The 18,017-nt window shown below is 36.4% G+C and overlaps 1 protein-coding gene across 1 annotated transcript in view; it reads left to right on the plus strand.

The window, feature by feature from the left end:
- The first annotated feature begins 1,028 nt into the window (after positions 1-1,028).
- Positions 1,029-18,017, plus strand: part of LOC108968286 (trichohyalin) — a 19,875-nt gene continuing 2,886 nt past the window's right edge. Inside the window, exons 1-2 of the mRNA XM_018932249.1 lie at positions 1,029-1,542; positions 15,614-17,905. Of these exons, the coding sequence (XP_018787794.1) occupies positions 16,829-17,905 (1,077 nt within the window). The 5' untranslated portion in view covers positions 1,029-1,542; positions 15,614-16,828. The remainder of the gene's footprint in view (positions 1,543-15,613; positions 17,906-18,017) is intronic.

Raw genomic sequence — 18,017 nt, forward strand, 5'->3', positions numbered from 1 at the left:
AAATACAAAAAAATGCGATAGAATGGAAGACGAAAATTGTACTGCAGTGTTTCCATATTGGACACAACAGTATTATTAAATAAAAAAATTAAAAATAATAATAAAATAAATTAAGTACAATCATATGAAGTGCCAACCTTTTACAAGCGTCATAATGCAACAGTAAAACTCAAGCGTGTAATATGCGACAACGTACTTATAAATGAATTTATTAGCTTTTGTTGGCGTTTATGTGATTTTTGTTGCTTTTTAATTGCCGTTTTATGTTTGGCACAATGCTTATTGTCTATTTTCTTTGGAAATCTTATTATTTATGATTGTTATGATTTTTGTCGCACATACATACATATGTATGTATGGCTGCGCATTTGTAATGTATTTTGTTGTAATTGTAATTTTGTGCATTTTTATGCTTTTTATAGTGTTATTTTTCATGTACGCTTTGCTTTTTGCTGATGCTTCCTTCCGCTTTGCTTTAATTGTTAACAGTTCATTCGCCGCTACGGATTTCTTCGCGCTTTTTCGGTCATTTATCATTTAATATACGAGCGCAACAAATTAACTTTTACATAATAATTTTTTGTTCGATAATTTCTTTGATATTTTGCTTAATATCTTATTGTTGCGCTGCGCTTCTTACCACTTCAGCGTTCGATCTCGAGAGTATTAATGTGTGTGTGTTGCTCCACCATACTTTACTAAGTATTACGACATATAGTAGTATTTCGCTAATTAAATACAACTTTGTAACGTTGCCGCTTAAAAGCTATTCAGGTTCGAAATTAAAGTTACTCATTTACGCGTATAACAGTAAATTTGTAGGTTAATTGCAGTTTAATAACAATTTTTAACGGTATGTTTTAATGTTTTGTTTTCGTTGTGTCTTACGTAAACGCAGGTTTCGTCGCTGGAGCGTCGCCATTCGGAGCGCGAGGAACGCCTGCGCATGCTCGTGGATGCGCTGAGCAAAGGACGTCTCACCGGCGCTATTGAGGACTTGCTCGGCGACAACAACAACCAGCGCAGCACCTAAAAGCGCATTTAAGCGTCAACAGCAATCATGTTGTTGTTGTTTTAGTGAGTTGCCAGTCCTTGGCCATATAAAAAAATTCGGGACCGTTCAAGTAGACCGACCGTAGACCGACTGTCATCAATCATCGCAACTAACGGCCAAGCTTTTAGCTGCTATTTAGCACCCTGTATGCTCGTGTTTCGCACAGTGCCAGCGCAAGAAATTCATAAAAAATAGAAATTAAATTAAAATGCTCAGTATTAAGTACCAGTGCCCGCCCATAGCTGCGCGCTCCCACACAACGCCCACTTTTAAAGTAAAACAACGTTTAGTTTTAGTTGCAAAATTTTCATTTTCAATTTCAATGCTCATCATGCAACAAGCAACTCATATGCGCGTTGATGAGCGGTTTTAAAGTCAATCTACTTTCCATATATGTATGTGTGTTTGCATGTATTAAGGAGCGCAGCAAATTTTTGCCATCCATTTCAATTGTGGTTATGCAGTAATTATTCAACGATCCATATAAGGTATGACTTTTAAAACACATACACTATTTTGTAAGCGAATAATATTAAGTATTCAAAAAAAAAAAAAAAAAGAATTGCATTGCACATTGTCCATTAAATTGTTTTGTAAATTGACTATGCAATTAAAAATTGTCCAAAATGCGCTTAAAAGCAAAAACAAAGTTGACTGAATATTTACACAAAGCATGAGCGAGCGGCGCTTGTGCTAAGCGCATATGTGACACCGATTACCGGGATATGACAGATTTTTATTAGATATATATACATGTATGTATGTAGTTTAGATATAATATGTGTGTGTAGTTGTAATGGTACGTCAATATTTTGTTATATTGTGAGTAATTATGGCAGTGGCTGTCATTTAGAAATTTGCTGTAATCACGTGGAATTCAAATTAGTGCGTATTATGAGTGTAATTACCGACAATATGTTTCTACTAACATTTATGTATATTACTTTGATGAAAAATTGCTTTGCATTATTTCTAAACAGATTGCGTTTGAGTTTAAGAAAGATACGAATTGTCCAAAATGTGCAAACAATGCGTTCGTCGATAATTTTTACGTCTATACCAATTTTTAGTATTTTTCGCTTCGACAATATATTAATTAAGTTTTTTATTACTTTTTTTTACTAATTTTGTTTTTTTATTGATTACTTTTTTTTTAAATTAATTTTGTTTATATTATATTAAATTTTTTATATCCTGAACAGCATATTTTAAGTTTCCCAAGTTGACTCATCGAACTCATTAAAACATCGGAGACCTATACTATACAGTTCGTTACAAAAATGAGTATACATTCCTGTGTTCATAAAAGAAATATACAAATTATGCCAAATTTAGCAAATAAAAAAAAAAAAAATGTATGCACTTTTGAAGATAGAAATCTTGACAACAATAATTCAACAAAAATTAACTTATTTGTTTAACATTAAAAAAATACTTAAATATACTAAAAAATACTTAAACAAAAAAATTATTGATAAAATTATGTAATAAAAATGAGTATAAATTTGCATTTGAAATGTGGTATCTCCGGATTCGCAGTATCGTGCCGTTCTTGATCATCACGGAAAGAGTACAAACCAATGACGTCGGCGGCCCATAAACCGCACTAAACCGTAATTTTTATGGAATGCAATGCCAACTTGGAGTACGTGTGAATTGCTGCCTGACCAATGACGCATATTTTGCTTATTGACGAAGCCATTCAATCAGAAATGAGCCTCATCGCTGAAGAAGATTTTTCGATGAAAATCCAGATCATTTTCAAGTTCACAAAAGAAGATGCTGGCTTTCCAGCGGCTTCAGTTCTTGCTTCAATTTGATCTTGCACGGATGTAGGGCAAAATCTTTCCGCAAAATTCGCCACAACGATGTCAGAGATGCCCAACGCTTTAGAACGAAGTATGTGTGACTGATTTGGGTCTTCCTCAATTGATACGCTAACGGCAAAAATATTCTCTGCAATACGGTCACTTCCTTGTCTCACTGGCAATGGAACATTTTTTCTGTGCCTGTGGATTCAAATTTTTCCACAAGATGCAGAATTGTTGATTATGACGACTATAAATTAAACGTAGCGCTCTTAAAGTTGAGGCCACTGACTCCGAATTTCGGTAGTAAATTTTAATAATTTCGACTCGTTGTTGGATCGTATATCTTTCTATGATGAAATTGCAAACTTTTTTCATAAATGTCAAAAGAGCAGAAAAAAAATATGGCGTCGTTTGTTGTCACTATGTATCTACTTTTGTTGACCTATTAAGAAGACCCTATACTAGAAAGAAAACCACTATTGAAATAAGAGAAATTGTGAAAAATTTTGAAATGAAGGTAAATCGGAAAAATTAGTGAAATTATTGGACAGACTTTATTGCACAGTTCAAAAAATTATAAATTAATGAATATGTAGAGAAAAAAATGTTGACTGATGTTGATGAGCGCAATATTGTACGTAAAGTGGAAATCAATTCAACAAAAAGTACTCCCCACTTAACGGTTAATGTGTCAAAAAAAAGTTCGTATTTTTCGCAAAATTAATTTACATGCTTGCATATGTACGTAAAAAGTCATTTATTTTTGGTGTAAATAAGAGAAAACGCTCTTAATTCGCGAAAGCTCATGTTGATAAGTGTAACTGGGAAAATGTAATGTTCACTGACGAAGCTATAAATTAACATTTGCGGATCTGATGGACGACAAATTGTAGGGAGAAAGCCAAACACGGAGCTGCGAAGTAAACATTCAGTTGGGCCAGTGAAACATGGCGGTGGCTCAGTTATGCTGTCGGGGTCAAAGGAAGCTAATGAAGAGGACACCATTCAATTTATTGAATGCAACGTGACCCAGGAGATTTATTTGAATACACTGAAGTGCGATTTACGTGCAAGCATGGAGAAAATTAAGCTTCCGTCAGTGTTTTGATTCCAACAAGCCAACAATTCAAAACATACAGAGATTATAGCAAATGCATAGTTACTTTATAGTACTCCAAAATTGCTTAAGACTCCCCCACAATTCCCCTATATAAACCGTATACAACAGTTATGGGGAGATCTGAAATCTGAGCTGATAAAATCCAGTCCCCATACTAAAGAAGAGCTAAAAAAGAAGATTAACAGGATATGGGGCGAAATATCACCTAATTTTACAAAAAAACTGGTAGACCCCATAACCTCGGGTTATTATTTTCCATGTAGTGTATACCGTGGATTTATCTAAAATTTTAGTTTTTTGTTTAAGTTTTTGCTTAATGTTTAATAAATGAATTAATAATACTCAAATAAGAGTTCTGACTTCAAATGTGCATCAAAAAAATTCAAATATATTCATTAAACTTTCCATAGTTTGCGTATTTCTTTTACGAACTCCTGTGTATACTCATTTTTGTGGCTTACTGTATTATAAATAAATGATCAGCATGACAAGTCCGTATGTCTGTGCGTTCGTCTGTCTGTATATAAGCAAACTAGTCGCTCAGTTTATGAAATATCTGATATCTGTGCCCAAAAAATAAGATGACATTTGAATTTAAACTGCGCGCGTCGAAGGATTTGGAAAATTATGTTTTTTTTTTTTTAGGTTGGTAGTACTGTCAGTCACATTTATGTCAAATTTTATGTCAAAATATTCATTAGCGTTTGAGATACGTGTCGTTATGTGGGCTGCTAAAAGTGGGTTTTTCGTTTTTTGCGATGTGGAAATTTGTTGAGCAAAGAATTTGCATTAAATGATTGATCATTTCTCCAAAAACTCAACCCATATCGTTCCGTAACCACCGTATTCACCTGATCTGGCGCCGTGCGGCTTCTGGCTGTTCACCAAGCTCAAAAGACCGCTCCGGGGACACCGTTTTTATACGATAAACGAGATTCAAGCCGCAGCGAAGACGGAACTGAAGGCCATCCCAGAAATTGACACTACAACCAGTGTTTCGAAGATTGGAAAATCCGTTGGCATAATGTACTACATCTAGYRGGGATTACTTTGAAGGGGATGAAATTGATTTGGAAGAATAAATAAAGAATTTTCAAAATAAATATAATGTCACCTTATTTTTTGGGCACAGGTATATATGTACATATATCGATCTGCAGTTTTGCAACGGTATAACCTCTAAAGAAATTGTTCAGATCGGATCACTATAGTATAGCAATAAAAACTGGTCGATCAAACTCAAGATAAATATTATATTTTTATATCCTTTTATGCTATAAAAAATGTCCCTGTGAAGGGTATTATAGCTTCGGTGCAGCCGAAGTTAACGTTTTGTCTTGTTTTCAATATTAAAATAAAATGCTCGTTTCAAGTGTCATAAGACTGTAAAGGACAATAGCTGTAATAATATACTATGATTCTATTATACAGAGGTAATGTTTCCTCCTCTCACCGAAACTGCTTTAACCCATAATGAAAAACAAACTATTTTGGTTTTTTCCCTGAACAGCTTGTATATATTTTAATGGAATCTTTGTAAAATTTATTTTTAAATCACCAGAAGAAAACAAAACACCTGATTTTGGCATTACATATGAGTTAAAATACTTTCAACAAATTGTTCTTTTTAAACTATCGACATAATCTTATAAAACTGACTCGTTCGACTAGTAATTGGCGAATAAAACGCCCGATGCTTTGCTCCAAAACCTTGATCGAAACGGTATTGCCCGCATATACCTACAGAAAAAAGTCTCACACCTTGATGATCAATCGACCTCCCCAAAACGTAAAATTATCTGCTCACCGAAGTGTTCTCTCAATAAATCCATTGATTGACGCGATGTGTGGGGAGTGGCGCCGTCTTGTTGAAAACAAATTTTGCTAACATCACGAGCTTCAACTTCAATTATGAAATAGTCGGTTATAATAGCGCGATAATATTCGCCATTGACGGTTACATTCTTATCGTCATCATTTTTGAAGAAATATATAGTGTTGTTTCCACCGGTTTTTTCAAGATGAAATTGCAACTTTTGAAGCTTTTGAGGTTGCTCTTCGTCTCAAATGCGACAATTTTGTTTGTTTACATACCTACCCATTGAACCAGAAACTGGACCCATCGTTGAACAAAATTTAGCTTAAAAGTGTGGCATCTTTTTTGAAATTTGAAGAAGGTCGTGTGGCTTCAGTTCTGACACAAGCTGCATTAAGTCTTGTCGCAAGTCTTTCCATGATGAGATGCCAAATAATACTGAACAAAAATAATATGAGAGCTGGACACGACTCATGCGGGAACTGTCAAAAAAGGCTATTGAAAAAAGTACGTCTACTTGAATCACCCGTTAGAAAGCTGCAACTCAAAAACTATTTTATATATCGATTTAAAGTTAAGTGTTCTTTTCTTTTCTTTTTGACACTAGTTGTTTTAATTAAAATATTAAAAATTACTCAAACTCACACAATTCTTAATTACACAATTTTATTCTGGGAAAGTCAGGTAGCTTTAATTTCTTATCAGTTAAAATTTTTTCGTACAGACTTTTAGTTCGAAATCTACCTCTTTTTAAAAAAGTAATATTAACATTTCTTTAACTAAATTTTCTGCACCGAACTTGAATGGAAGAATGCCAAACCTCGAAAAACTATAAAGTTATTAAACCTAAAATTGAAATACAAAAAATATGTTTGTGAATTTATACTTATGCATTAAAAATATGAATATACATAAAAGCCAGTAAACGGAACGCCAATGCCAAACTGTGCGCTTTCGAGACCGAGACCATCAGTTGCCGTCAATTTCTTTACGGAAATAGTTCATATGATTATTACAAGTAATTATATAAGCCATAGGTTATAGAAATAGTTGTGTGTTATTTTTACAGTAGTTATTAAACGTTATAATTACTATTGAAGTAAAATTGAGCAAGTTTCAATAAAAGTTAAAAAAGAAATCGATAAACTTAAGAAGAAGAATTAGGCTGAAATGAAATATAAATAATTTTAAATAATACAATAAAACAAAATTGAAAATTGTCAATTTATGCAAAATACTCCCCTATTCTGATGTATTTTAGCCTGAACTCACTGATCTCAAGCTAAAAACTAAACACAAAACCATGAATATTACAACTGATTCTCGTTTATGAAGGAACTTATTTCCTGAATATTAGCGCACATGGATTGAAATGTTAATATAAATATTGTGAGCATCTATCTAAGTAACTACACCTAAATCTTAAACCCATAAATCTTAATCTTAAGGTCTAATCTTAATCTAAATCTGAATCTTAAACCCATAAATCTTATACCCATTCGGTTTCAATTAACTCACCTCCTAAGATTATAAAATGCTTTACTATAAATACTGATATTCTTCCCTTAAGCTCCACTTAAGTATAAGTTCTAGGTTCTACAAACAATACTACGTTTTAGCTCAAAAGATTTTTACTTTCGAAAATATTTATTTACTCATATTGGAAAATAAGTCGTTATTCCATATAGTTTCATGGAAAAAATTTATTAAAACAGTTACTAAACACTTTTACGAAGTTGACATCTTATTATCATATTTTACTTCTTTTCCATAGTGTATTGAAATATTTCTAAGTAACTTGCAGTATGTACTTTATAAAAATATAACTTAATAATTACATCGCAAATTAATATAATAAATAAAATATTTCGAAAAGTTGAATCATTTTTGACTTTGAGTTTAGTTTCCGTTTTCTCCGCGTGATGAGCTCGGTCCTCAACCAGGTCTTCAAACACTTTTTAGTTCAGAGTAAAATGCAAGAGGTCCCAATGAGACGGTAGCAGCAATCTCAGCCGAGATACCCCCCTTTTGATGATGACCAAACGCATTAAAGATTACGATCTAAGGACATGCACCTGGAATGTTCGGTCGCTTACTTGGGAAGGGGCCGCTGTCCAGTTGGTTGATGTACTCGTTGAAGTAAAGGCTGACATCACCGCCGTCTAAGAAGTGCGATGGACGGGACAAGGACCATAGACGAGTTGGTCCTTGTGGCATTTACTACAGTGGCCATATAAAGAAGCTCAAGATCGGTGTGGGACTCCTGTCGGGAGAGATACTCCGTCGCTGAGTCCTGGCATTCACGCCGGTGGAGGAACGTCTAGCCACAATCAAAACGAAGTTCTTCAACATATCGTTTTAGCCCACGGGCCGACTGAAGAGAAAAACGATGTGACCGAAGATGTCTTCTATGAGCACTTGGAGCGCACCTATGGGACCAGTCACAATATCACAATCGTGCTTGTCGACTTTAACGCCTGGTTGGGCAAATAAGTTATCCGACCATGATGAAGTTCGAATAGCAATTACCCGTCTGAAGAACAATAAAGCGGCGGTGCTCTGCCCAACACAACTACCGTGGGATAATCCACCTCAACATCGCTTATAAGGATCTATCGAGCATACTGTGTGAAAGATTAATGCCTCTACGAACTGATTAGACGTTATAAGTGTTGCTTTAATTTATTCATATATTGGCCAGACTAGATAAGGAATTGAAGTAAATGGGTCTAGCAGTGAACGAGGGCAATACCAAATATCAGTCGTCGCACTCGCGACTTGGCCCCCATATCACTGTTTAAAGTCATAACTTCGAAGACGTAAATAATTTCGTCTATCTTTGACCCAGTAACAAATGATGAGTCGACATTACATGTTTTCCTTTGCGCATTGGCAATAGTGAGTATTGCATTCGATGGAACGATGAGCTGTACGAGTTATACGACGGCATTGACATATGTAGTTCAGTGAATTAAAAGACAGCTGCTGCGCTGATGTCGTCCGAATCGAGAAAAACAAACCAGCTGTGAAAGTTCGACAGTACCCGCTGAGGGAAGTAGAGAAAGAGGAAGACATCCACTCTCTTGGTGAGACCAAGTGGGGAAGGACCTTGGCACATTTGGAATTCCTTTCAACAAGACGGCGCTACTTCCCACACACCGCCTTAATCAATGGATTTATTGAGAAAACACTTTGGTGAGCAGACAATTTCACGTTTTGGGCCAGTCGATTGCCCACCAAGATGTGATACGACACTGTTAGACTTTTTCCTGTGGGGATACATATATAAACTCTAAAGTCTATGCAGGCAATCCCGGCCGATTCAGGCATATGGAGTAAAACAGTAGCGTGTCATTCACCAATTAACAGTTGAAATGCTCGAATGGATCATAGAAAATTGATCTCAACGGATAGACTATCTGAGACCTATCCGCGGCCAACAATTGAAGATAATATTCACTGAATAAATACCAAAAAATTTTCTTTCGATTGATAACAAACATTCCCCATTAAATTTCAAGTTTCAGTGTTTTTTCTTTAAAAAAATAGGGAACATCCAAATGGATCACTCTGTATATGAGATACATGAATCATTCATATAGCAATGAATAAAAAAAAATGATGTTTTTAAAAAACGATTTCTGGTGAATATATTTTTGAGAACGATTGTAGTCAAGTCCTCTTCTTCTTTACTAATCAAGTCTACCCAATCTCATAATACGTTTTCTATTCAGGTCTACTTAACCAAAATGAAACCAAATTTATATACTATATACCCAAAGACCATTATTCGAACTCGCATGTTGCTTGTAACAACAAAATTATTGATAAAGAAACCACTTCAGTTTTCATTTCACCCAACACTAAAGTTATATATTTTTTTTTTATTAAAAGCATGCAATTATAGTTTAAGCATTTGAACAATAATTAATATTGGTGAAACTCTCTAAGTTAAATTTGCACATTTACATATTTTTTATTTATATTTATAATGCTTGGTATAATGTGTTACATAAGTGCTCATTTCTCAAGTATATATATGTATTTCTTGTATCGCCGTATTGGTGCATTTACATATGATTATATAGTCAATTAATATCGTATAATTTTGTATTTTTAATTTTGAGCTTAAATGCCTTGAAATTTATTGTATTTCGCAACCAAAATTCAAAATTCATGCTCTTTTTTAAGTATTTATTATTTTTTATTTTTTTTTGTAATCCCAAACAACAGCAACATGTTTTGAGGTCTTCGGATATTCATACTAGATGATGACTTAAGGACTGAGTAGAGGAGAATAAACTTTAATTAATACACACACAACAATTTATTTTGATAATGACAATTAATTTATAGCATATTTCATATACATCTATGTATGTAGGTATGATTATAATTCTCACATTCTTCGTTTCTGGGCTTCAGAAAAGCATGAAAATTTCTTCAACACTTCTCTAGCATATTTAAGTAATATTTTGATAATTTTGCAACAAGTAGTAAGTTTCGTTTAATTATTGGTTATTTGTATATTATATATGTACATGAAATGGCGTATAATTTCGCTCTAAGTTTAATTATTGTGATTCACATTTCCATCTAGTAGGGTAGTCCAATTTACAAACGCTCGAAAGTTGTCCATATTGTTTTTATTTTTATTTTGTTAAATTATATTAACAGAAGTGAGAATTATTTCAACAATGCGCACAAAGTTTTGTTGGAGCGTCAGCAACGTTTATGTAACCACAAAAAATAACCGTTAAAATGTTTTTAACACATTTTTGTTTTGTGCATGGATGGTCTCGTCTGATTAGGCTTTATACAAATGTTGTACGCTACAAATTTACTAAAAACAATAAACTATAAGTAAAAGGCAATAAACAGAAGTGTTGAATTTGGGCGCCTCGCACCCTTTGGTAAGCCTTTGTCATTCTGAAAATATAAAAAGATTTTCAAGTTTGCGATGTATTATATTGAGATATACGAGGGTTTGGCGAGTTCAATTGTTATTTTTATTAAGTGTGTTGGCATGCATGTCCTGAAGTACGATAAAATTGCTGAAAGAGCTAAAGACTAATTCAAAAATCGAGTTTGAGAAGTTTTTCGACGATTGAAATGTTAGTACGAAGAGCTTGACAAGCTGGCCGACAGGGGTAATGCTCGGAAATTCTACGAAAAGATCCGACGACTAACAGAAGGCTTCAAGACCGGAGCATACTCTTGTAGAAGCCCCAGAGGAATAGCAATTACTCGTCTGAAGAACAACAAAGCGGCAGGAGCCGATAGATTACCGGCCGAGCTATTCAAATGAGGCGGCGAAAAACTGACAACGATCATCAGGACTGCATCAGCTTCTTTGTAGAATATGATCGGACGAAAGGATGTTCGACGATTGGAATTTAAGTGCGCTGTACCTAATCTATAAAAAAGAAGACCCCACATGTTGCGCCAACTACCGTGGGATAAGTCTCCTCAACATCGCATATAAGGTTCTGTCGAGCGTTCTGTGTGAAAGATTAAAGCCCACCGTCAACAAACTAATTGAACCTTATCAGTGTGGCCTGGAAAATCAACAATTGACCGCTAAGTCTTGGAAAACACCCGTGAAAATAGGATCGACACACAAAACCTCTTCGCCGATTTCCCATTGACAGTCCTAAATTCGAAGTTGTAGATAGATTCGTCTATCTTGGAATCAGCATTAATACCAGCAACAGCGTCAGCCTAAATCTAATCGCAGAAAGAATTCTTACCAGGAGGTGCTGGTCCAACTACTTCAGACTGAGTCGACGAACAAAGACCAAACTTCACAAGTCCCTCATCGTCCCCGTCGTGCTATATAGAGGCATGGACGATGACAACATCTAAGGAGTCGGCGTTACGAGATTTTGACAGAAATGTTCGATGGAAGATTTATGGAACCTGTGCGAGATGTACGACGACATTGACATAGTTCAGCGGCTACGCTGGCTAAGTCATGTCGTCCGAAAGGATGTATGTATACATTCCAGCTTTGAAAGTATTCGACACAGTACCACCCGGGGGAAGCAGAGGATCTCGTTCCTCTTCCTCTACACTTAGAATATCCAATTGTCATCAAAGAGCGAAAATGCAGAACGATTTTCGCGTGTTGTAAACTCGCCTAAAACCGGGTAAGCGGTGGCTACGCTAATAGAGAATAAGAAGAATTCAGGAGAATGCGAAACCGACAAAACTTTAAGAATTTATTTTGTTTGGTGTGTGTGCTAAAAAGTTTATAACGTTTGGTAAGAAAAACCATATTTCATACTTCAATTATTTACCATCACTAAACTCACCCATTTTCAATTGCAAAAATCCGCTCTCCCCACGAAAATACGTTGCAGTTAGACAATTAGCTTCAGCACAATTTTTGAAACTGACTTCACAAAAAGTTTAGCTCACACAAGTGGGAGCGGAATCTATGCACTAAGCTCTAAGCTAGAATGTATGCGCTCTTTTATACTTTTCTCTCAGCACACAAGCCACATATGTAGACACTCATACAAGTGCAGAGTATCCTTTAATAGAATTTAAATTTTCCGCCTAACTGAGTGTCAAGTAATATGCTATCAGGCTGCGCTCAACCGGCGATAAATAAAATTAATCATTCTCTGTATTGAGTGTTCGATTTAATTTCCTTTGATTGGTTTCTTCTTATCACAAATGTGCACTTGCGCCAACACACATATTGCGCAATATTATGTTAGAATCGTAAACGAAAGGGATTTCTAAATGGAAAGGGCTTTCTAAAGAATTTATGAATTTTATGTTTGGCTAAAAAAATGGCAAAATTGCAAAACAAATATAACATTCAATAAATAGAGAGTGAAGTGAAACTTACTTGGCTAGCAATTTGGCCGAGTTTCTCTACCTACAAATGTTTGTATAACTGACTTTTCCAGCATTGAACTGCTTTCAAACGTCAACTGTATTTCGAGAGCCGCCTTATGAGCAAAAGTTGGAAATTTGGCAGTAAAAAGCTTAAAATACTAAATTTTTATCACTCGAACTCTGGACCCATCTCCTGGCAGTCATGCACATGACATGTCATAAAACGTTTGTAAGGGCAATTTATTTTTATCAATTTTGAAAATATGTTAAGACAAATTTGTTGTACAGTAATTTTTGCCACTTCATTGCCTCCTCAATGCACAGAAATGTGAATGAAACCCTTTTTTATGAATGAATGTCGTGCACATACAGGTTTTGTCCGGAAAGTAATAGGACTGGATCGATTTAAAAAGTTTTTATTGAACCAATCGTTACAATTCTTTAAAAACTTTCAAAATGGGCTCCTTTTGATTTTCAAGTATGGAAGGCATCACGGAAGACATTCTACGGAATAGCCTTGAGAGCCGAGACGCATGCTGCTCTGTAGCCTCGGTCTTTTCAGGCGAGGAAACAAAAAAAGTCCAGGAGGGCAACATCTGGGCTATAGGGCTACTGCGGAAACGTTGGGATTCCAGACTTGGTTAGGTAGCGGTTCACAAGAAAGGCCGTGTGAGCCGGGGCGTTGTCCTGGATTGATCCTTTGTTTGAGTTTCTTGAGGACTTCCACGTAGTACTTGGCGTTGACGGTTTGTCCAGGAGGAACAAATTCAGAGTGGACGATGCCTTTGAAGTCAAAAAAGACAATGGGCTTCGTTTTCACTTTGGATTTGCTCATTTGCCAGTCGGTGCGCGCATGTTTCGAAGTACAGTCGCTTCGGAAGTAAATTAGTCCTATTACATTCCGGACAGACCCTGTATACATACCTACATACAAATAGATTTCAAATAATGTAAGTTGATTTTTTATATTATATACTAAATATGGGTCATAAATTATTTATTAGTTAAGGGTTAAATAGTTCCAGTTAAAAAAAAAAAAAAAAATCCGAACCGTTCTGACGTCACACGTTGATATGTATCACATTATAAATTATTAACTGAGTATCCGTAAGCGTTAAAAACACCTTAAATTTTGTCAATTATATTTTAGGTTATGTTAGATAGCTGATTCCTCATCATGATGGGGAATTACACTTAGACTGTTATGTACACTTCCTTGTGAAGCCAGATGAAAAGAACTCTGGTTTTATTTCTATTTTCACTGTTTGGCTTTCTAAAAGTATGAGATCCGTGTTTTCCTTGCCTTGAACCGGCAAAAGCGAGATCATCGAGGAGGAAGTGTTACAGTGATTTTATCTCGTCAACAGCCAAACAGCTGATGCAGCTTTTAAGATATTAAATCTGATCGCATTAATCCCTATCGGACTGTGTCCAGTTAAAACTCCGACAACCTTTGAAAGATACGCTAGACTTCTAAGCATTTACACTGTGCGAGAAAGACCTTGCGATAATTTATCAACGCTTGCTGGGGTGGCCCAAGACCCACTCGGCCTAGTAGCAAACCACAGGAAGCCAACGGAGCTCCTAGACGTTGCCATTCCCCAATTACCACCTCCCCTAGCCATAGCTATTTTCTACATATCACTTTAAGGGGAGGATACCTTTAGTATCGTCAAAAAAGGTAATTTTTTCCATTTTTATTATGGGAGAATAGAAATAGATCGCATCCGATTTTTTACATATATATTAAGTGGTATTATTGAATTACAAAATAAAAATTATTTTATATAAAAAAAATGGCGGGAATATCAACGATTGCGTTGATTGAAACTTTTTTCGGCGTCAACTTCCTGGCTAGGCTTCTTATCTGAAATGAAAAAAGTAAATTTTTATTACTCAAGAAGCATTTGTCAATTGCATATTAGAGGGGTTTTTAGAACTTCGAAAAATTGAAGATGTAGGTCTGGATTTTGTAAAAGGTGTAATTTTTGTCCTTGTTTTTCGAAATCAAAATAGTGAAAAGCGCTATATCACCCACTTCAGTATAAAATTGTCTATAAAATACGCTTTAGTTCAAGCAAATCGGTTAAATAAATAGCTCGCAATTTTGACGGCGGGATAAAAAAAGTTAGTTTCGAGGAGGCCCGTTAGTACTACAAGTATACGCTGCATGAATGCATGAAGTGCAGTGGTTCTGTGGCCTATTTTTTTCGAAAATATTGGGAGTAAGCCAATGAAACTTCGGGACTATATTTCTGAATAGTTTTTCAATTGATTAGAGCGAAATATTTTGTTTTAATTTTTTCAAAATTCTAGAGGTATCGCTCTCCTTAAGCTAGAGATAAGGAATCTAGACAACCCTCACTAGTCTTGAGCGCGCAATCAGTGTACTCAATCGCTGCCCTACTATCGGTATAGATGAGACATCTCTACAATAGGGCTGCGTTACAGGCCAGTAAATATACCGCTACCTTTGTGTCATGCATCTCCTCTGAAAAACAAAAAACTCACCACCCTTATCCTCCAACGACTTCTTCCTCCAAGGTATATCCCTCAGAAAAGCGACTGTTAGGGCTAGGCTCAACGTCCTGGTAATACAAATATTTTGGAATTAAATCAAAGTGGGCTATGATTTCAGGGTGCAAGATTGAGGCTCGCAGTCATGCCGATTCTCTGATACAGTGCCATAGTTGGTGTGGTTGTTACACACAAATACTGATTTGAACACGTCACCTTGTGTTTGTACTCCTAATCGCATTCCAGTGCGCCAGCGCACTACCGCATTCCTCCACCATCATTCTATTGCAGTGAAGTTTGACGATGGGATACTTAAGGTTCGATTCACCACCAAACCACTGACATACCCATGCGATAGGAATGATATGTCCTTGAAAGTTCATTTCTCGAGTTTTTACCACTTACGTACAGATCAATCAATCTCTCTAACGTTTTCTATACAACAGAGGAGGCATTGATGGGTCCAAAATTATTGTCCGACACATGCGATTAGTGCAGACAATTCGGTAATGGAGTTAGTTGAGAAACTGTTTTCCAAAGGAGACTTAAGCGGCCCGAAAAATTTATGGATGCTTCTCAGATCATGGATTTGGGATATAGAGGTGCTTCACGTAACACCTAAACGTCGTTAAAATAATAAAATTGTATAAAAAGGGTTTTATTGACGTTAGCTGGAATACTACATGACAAAAACTACCATGATCTAATGCTGCAAGAACTCAATATTCCGTAACACGGAAACAGATTCTGTAGTCGATGGAAACAAGAGAGCCGTTTGGTTACTACTGATTGGCCATTACAGTCACTGTAAGTCAATCCACTAGAGAAAATTTAATGCCAATAAAACATACCTGGTGAAATATGCGGAAAATTTAGATGTAGGTCGCCGTCAAAGTTGTCAGACTCTCATAGAAAGAACGGGAGATTGGAGCAAGTATTGAATAAACGTCGGCTATAACAAAACAATCTATTTGCTATAATTACAACACTGTAATTCTTGAAAGTTAAGCTCCTGAGATATATCAAAACGTACAGTGGCATATTCATCTATTTGCAAAACGAAATGCCATTATTTAAAAGTTCGTCAATTTACAAGAATTTCACTACTTATTATTACTAAATTAACTACTGTGCTCCACTAACGTCCAATACTTTTTATGAGTCACAAAAAAGTCCTTGGCATTCAAAGTGAAGCTTCATTGACGTCATTGTCAAGGCTTCGGCAATTCATTCATAAACCAGGAACATTATTTTTTAAGAACAAAGCGATAAAAATAAGTACAACGACACAAATCCATGAGGGCATAAGAAGGTATACCGAATCCTTTTGTGGTCGCTCACGCACTGTTTGAAGCGTGTTAACGTGGTGCAGTGGTGCACATGTGCGATAAGCGAATTTAATCAATCAGCGCGGAAATGAAGTTCATTGAGAAGGAAGAAATTAGAACACATCTTCGACTATGAGCACAGCACTGCGAGTTTTCCTGCAGCGTATCCACAGGAATTGGTATAAAAGCGCTGCGAATACTTCCATGAGGTCAGTCAAGTCAAAGCCATCAGCTCGACAAGGACAATCGCAATAAACACAAGAGCTCAAGCATCATACAATTTTATCCAAAGCACAAGAGTTCGCGAATATATTGAACCACGTGATAAATAAAATGGGTTTCAGGTTTTGGCAGTTGCAAGCAACTGTCCTTTACCTGATAATAGCGACCAGTTTCGCTCGCGAGGAATTACGCACTTGTCAAGACGATGATTACCTTGAATGTTTTAACAGCGAGTTGACCAAATATTCAAGCAACGGGGAAATTTGGGTACGAGGAAACATTGAATATTCAAAACAGTCGGGTTTAGAGCGTCAGCAGCCTAAAAAGTATTATGATTATATTGCTCGTGCAGAATCTCGAGACTATTCAAATCGGGATAGTAACCGTGAAATTACACTCCGCGCTGATTACCAACAAGAGCGAAGAGAGACAATTAGACAATTGGATAACCACGAAGAACCGCACGAAATTACAATGCACTTTGATAACCGACAGGAGCAACAAGAGATTACAAGAAGTGTTGATGATAGCGAAGAACGACGAGAAGCTTCAATGCGCCGTGTCGAAAAGCCAGAACGACGAGAGATTACAAGAAGTGTTGATGACCGCGAAGAACGTAATGAACAGCCAGAACGACTGGATATTACAAGACGTGTTGACCGACAGGAACAACGAGAGACTTCAAGACGTGTTGATGATCGCGAAGAACGAGCCACTGAAATGCGTCTAGATGACCGACAGGAACAACGACAGATTTCAAAACGTGTTGATGATCACGAGGAACGCCGAGACATTGAAATGCGTCTAGATGACCGACAGGAACAACGAGAGATTTCAAGGCGTGCTGATGATCGCGAAGAACGAATGGAAACTGCAATGCGCCATAATGAACGGTCAGAACGACGAGAGATTACAAGACGTATTGATAACCGCGACGAACGCCGAGCCATTGAAATGCATCTTGGTCACCGACAGGAACAACGAGAGATTTCAAGACGTGTTGATGACCGCGAAGAACGAATGGAAACTGCAATGCGCCGTAATGAACAGTCAGAACGACGAGAGATTACAGGACGTTTTGAAGACCTTGAGGATCGCCGAGCCATAGAAATGCGCCAAGATGACCAACAGGAAACACGAGAGATTTCAAGACGTGTTGAAGACCGTGAGGATCGCCGAGCCATTCAAATGCGTCTTATTGACCGCGATGGTCAACGAGAAATTACAAGACGTGTTGATGATCGCGAAGAACGACGAGAAGCTTCAATGCGCCGTGTCGAACAGCCAGAACGACGAGAGA

The sequence above is a fragment of the Bactrocera latifrons genome, unplaced genomic scaffold, assembly GCF_001853355.1.
Source record: "Bactrocera latifrons isolate USDA-ARS-PBARC rearing strain unplaced genomic scaffold, ASM185335v1 scaffold_0, whole genome shotgun sequence".
Lineage (NCBI taxonomy): Eukaryota > Metazoa > Arthropoda > Insecta > Diptera > Tephritidae > Bactrocera > Bactrocera latifrons.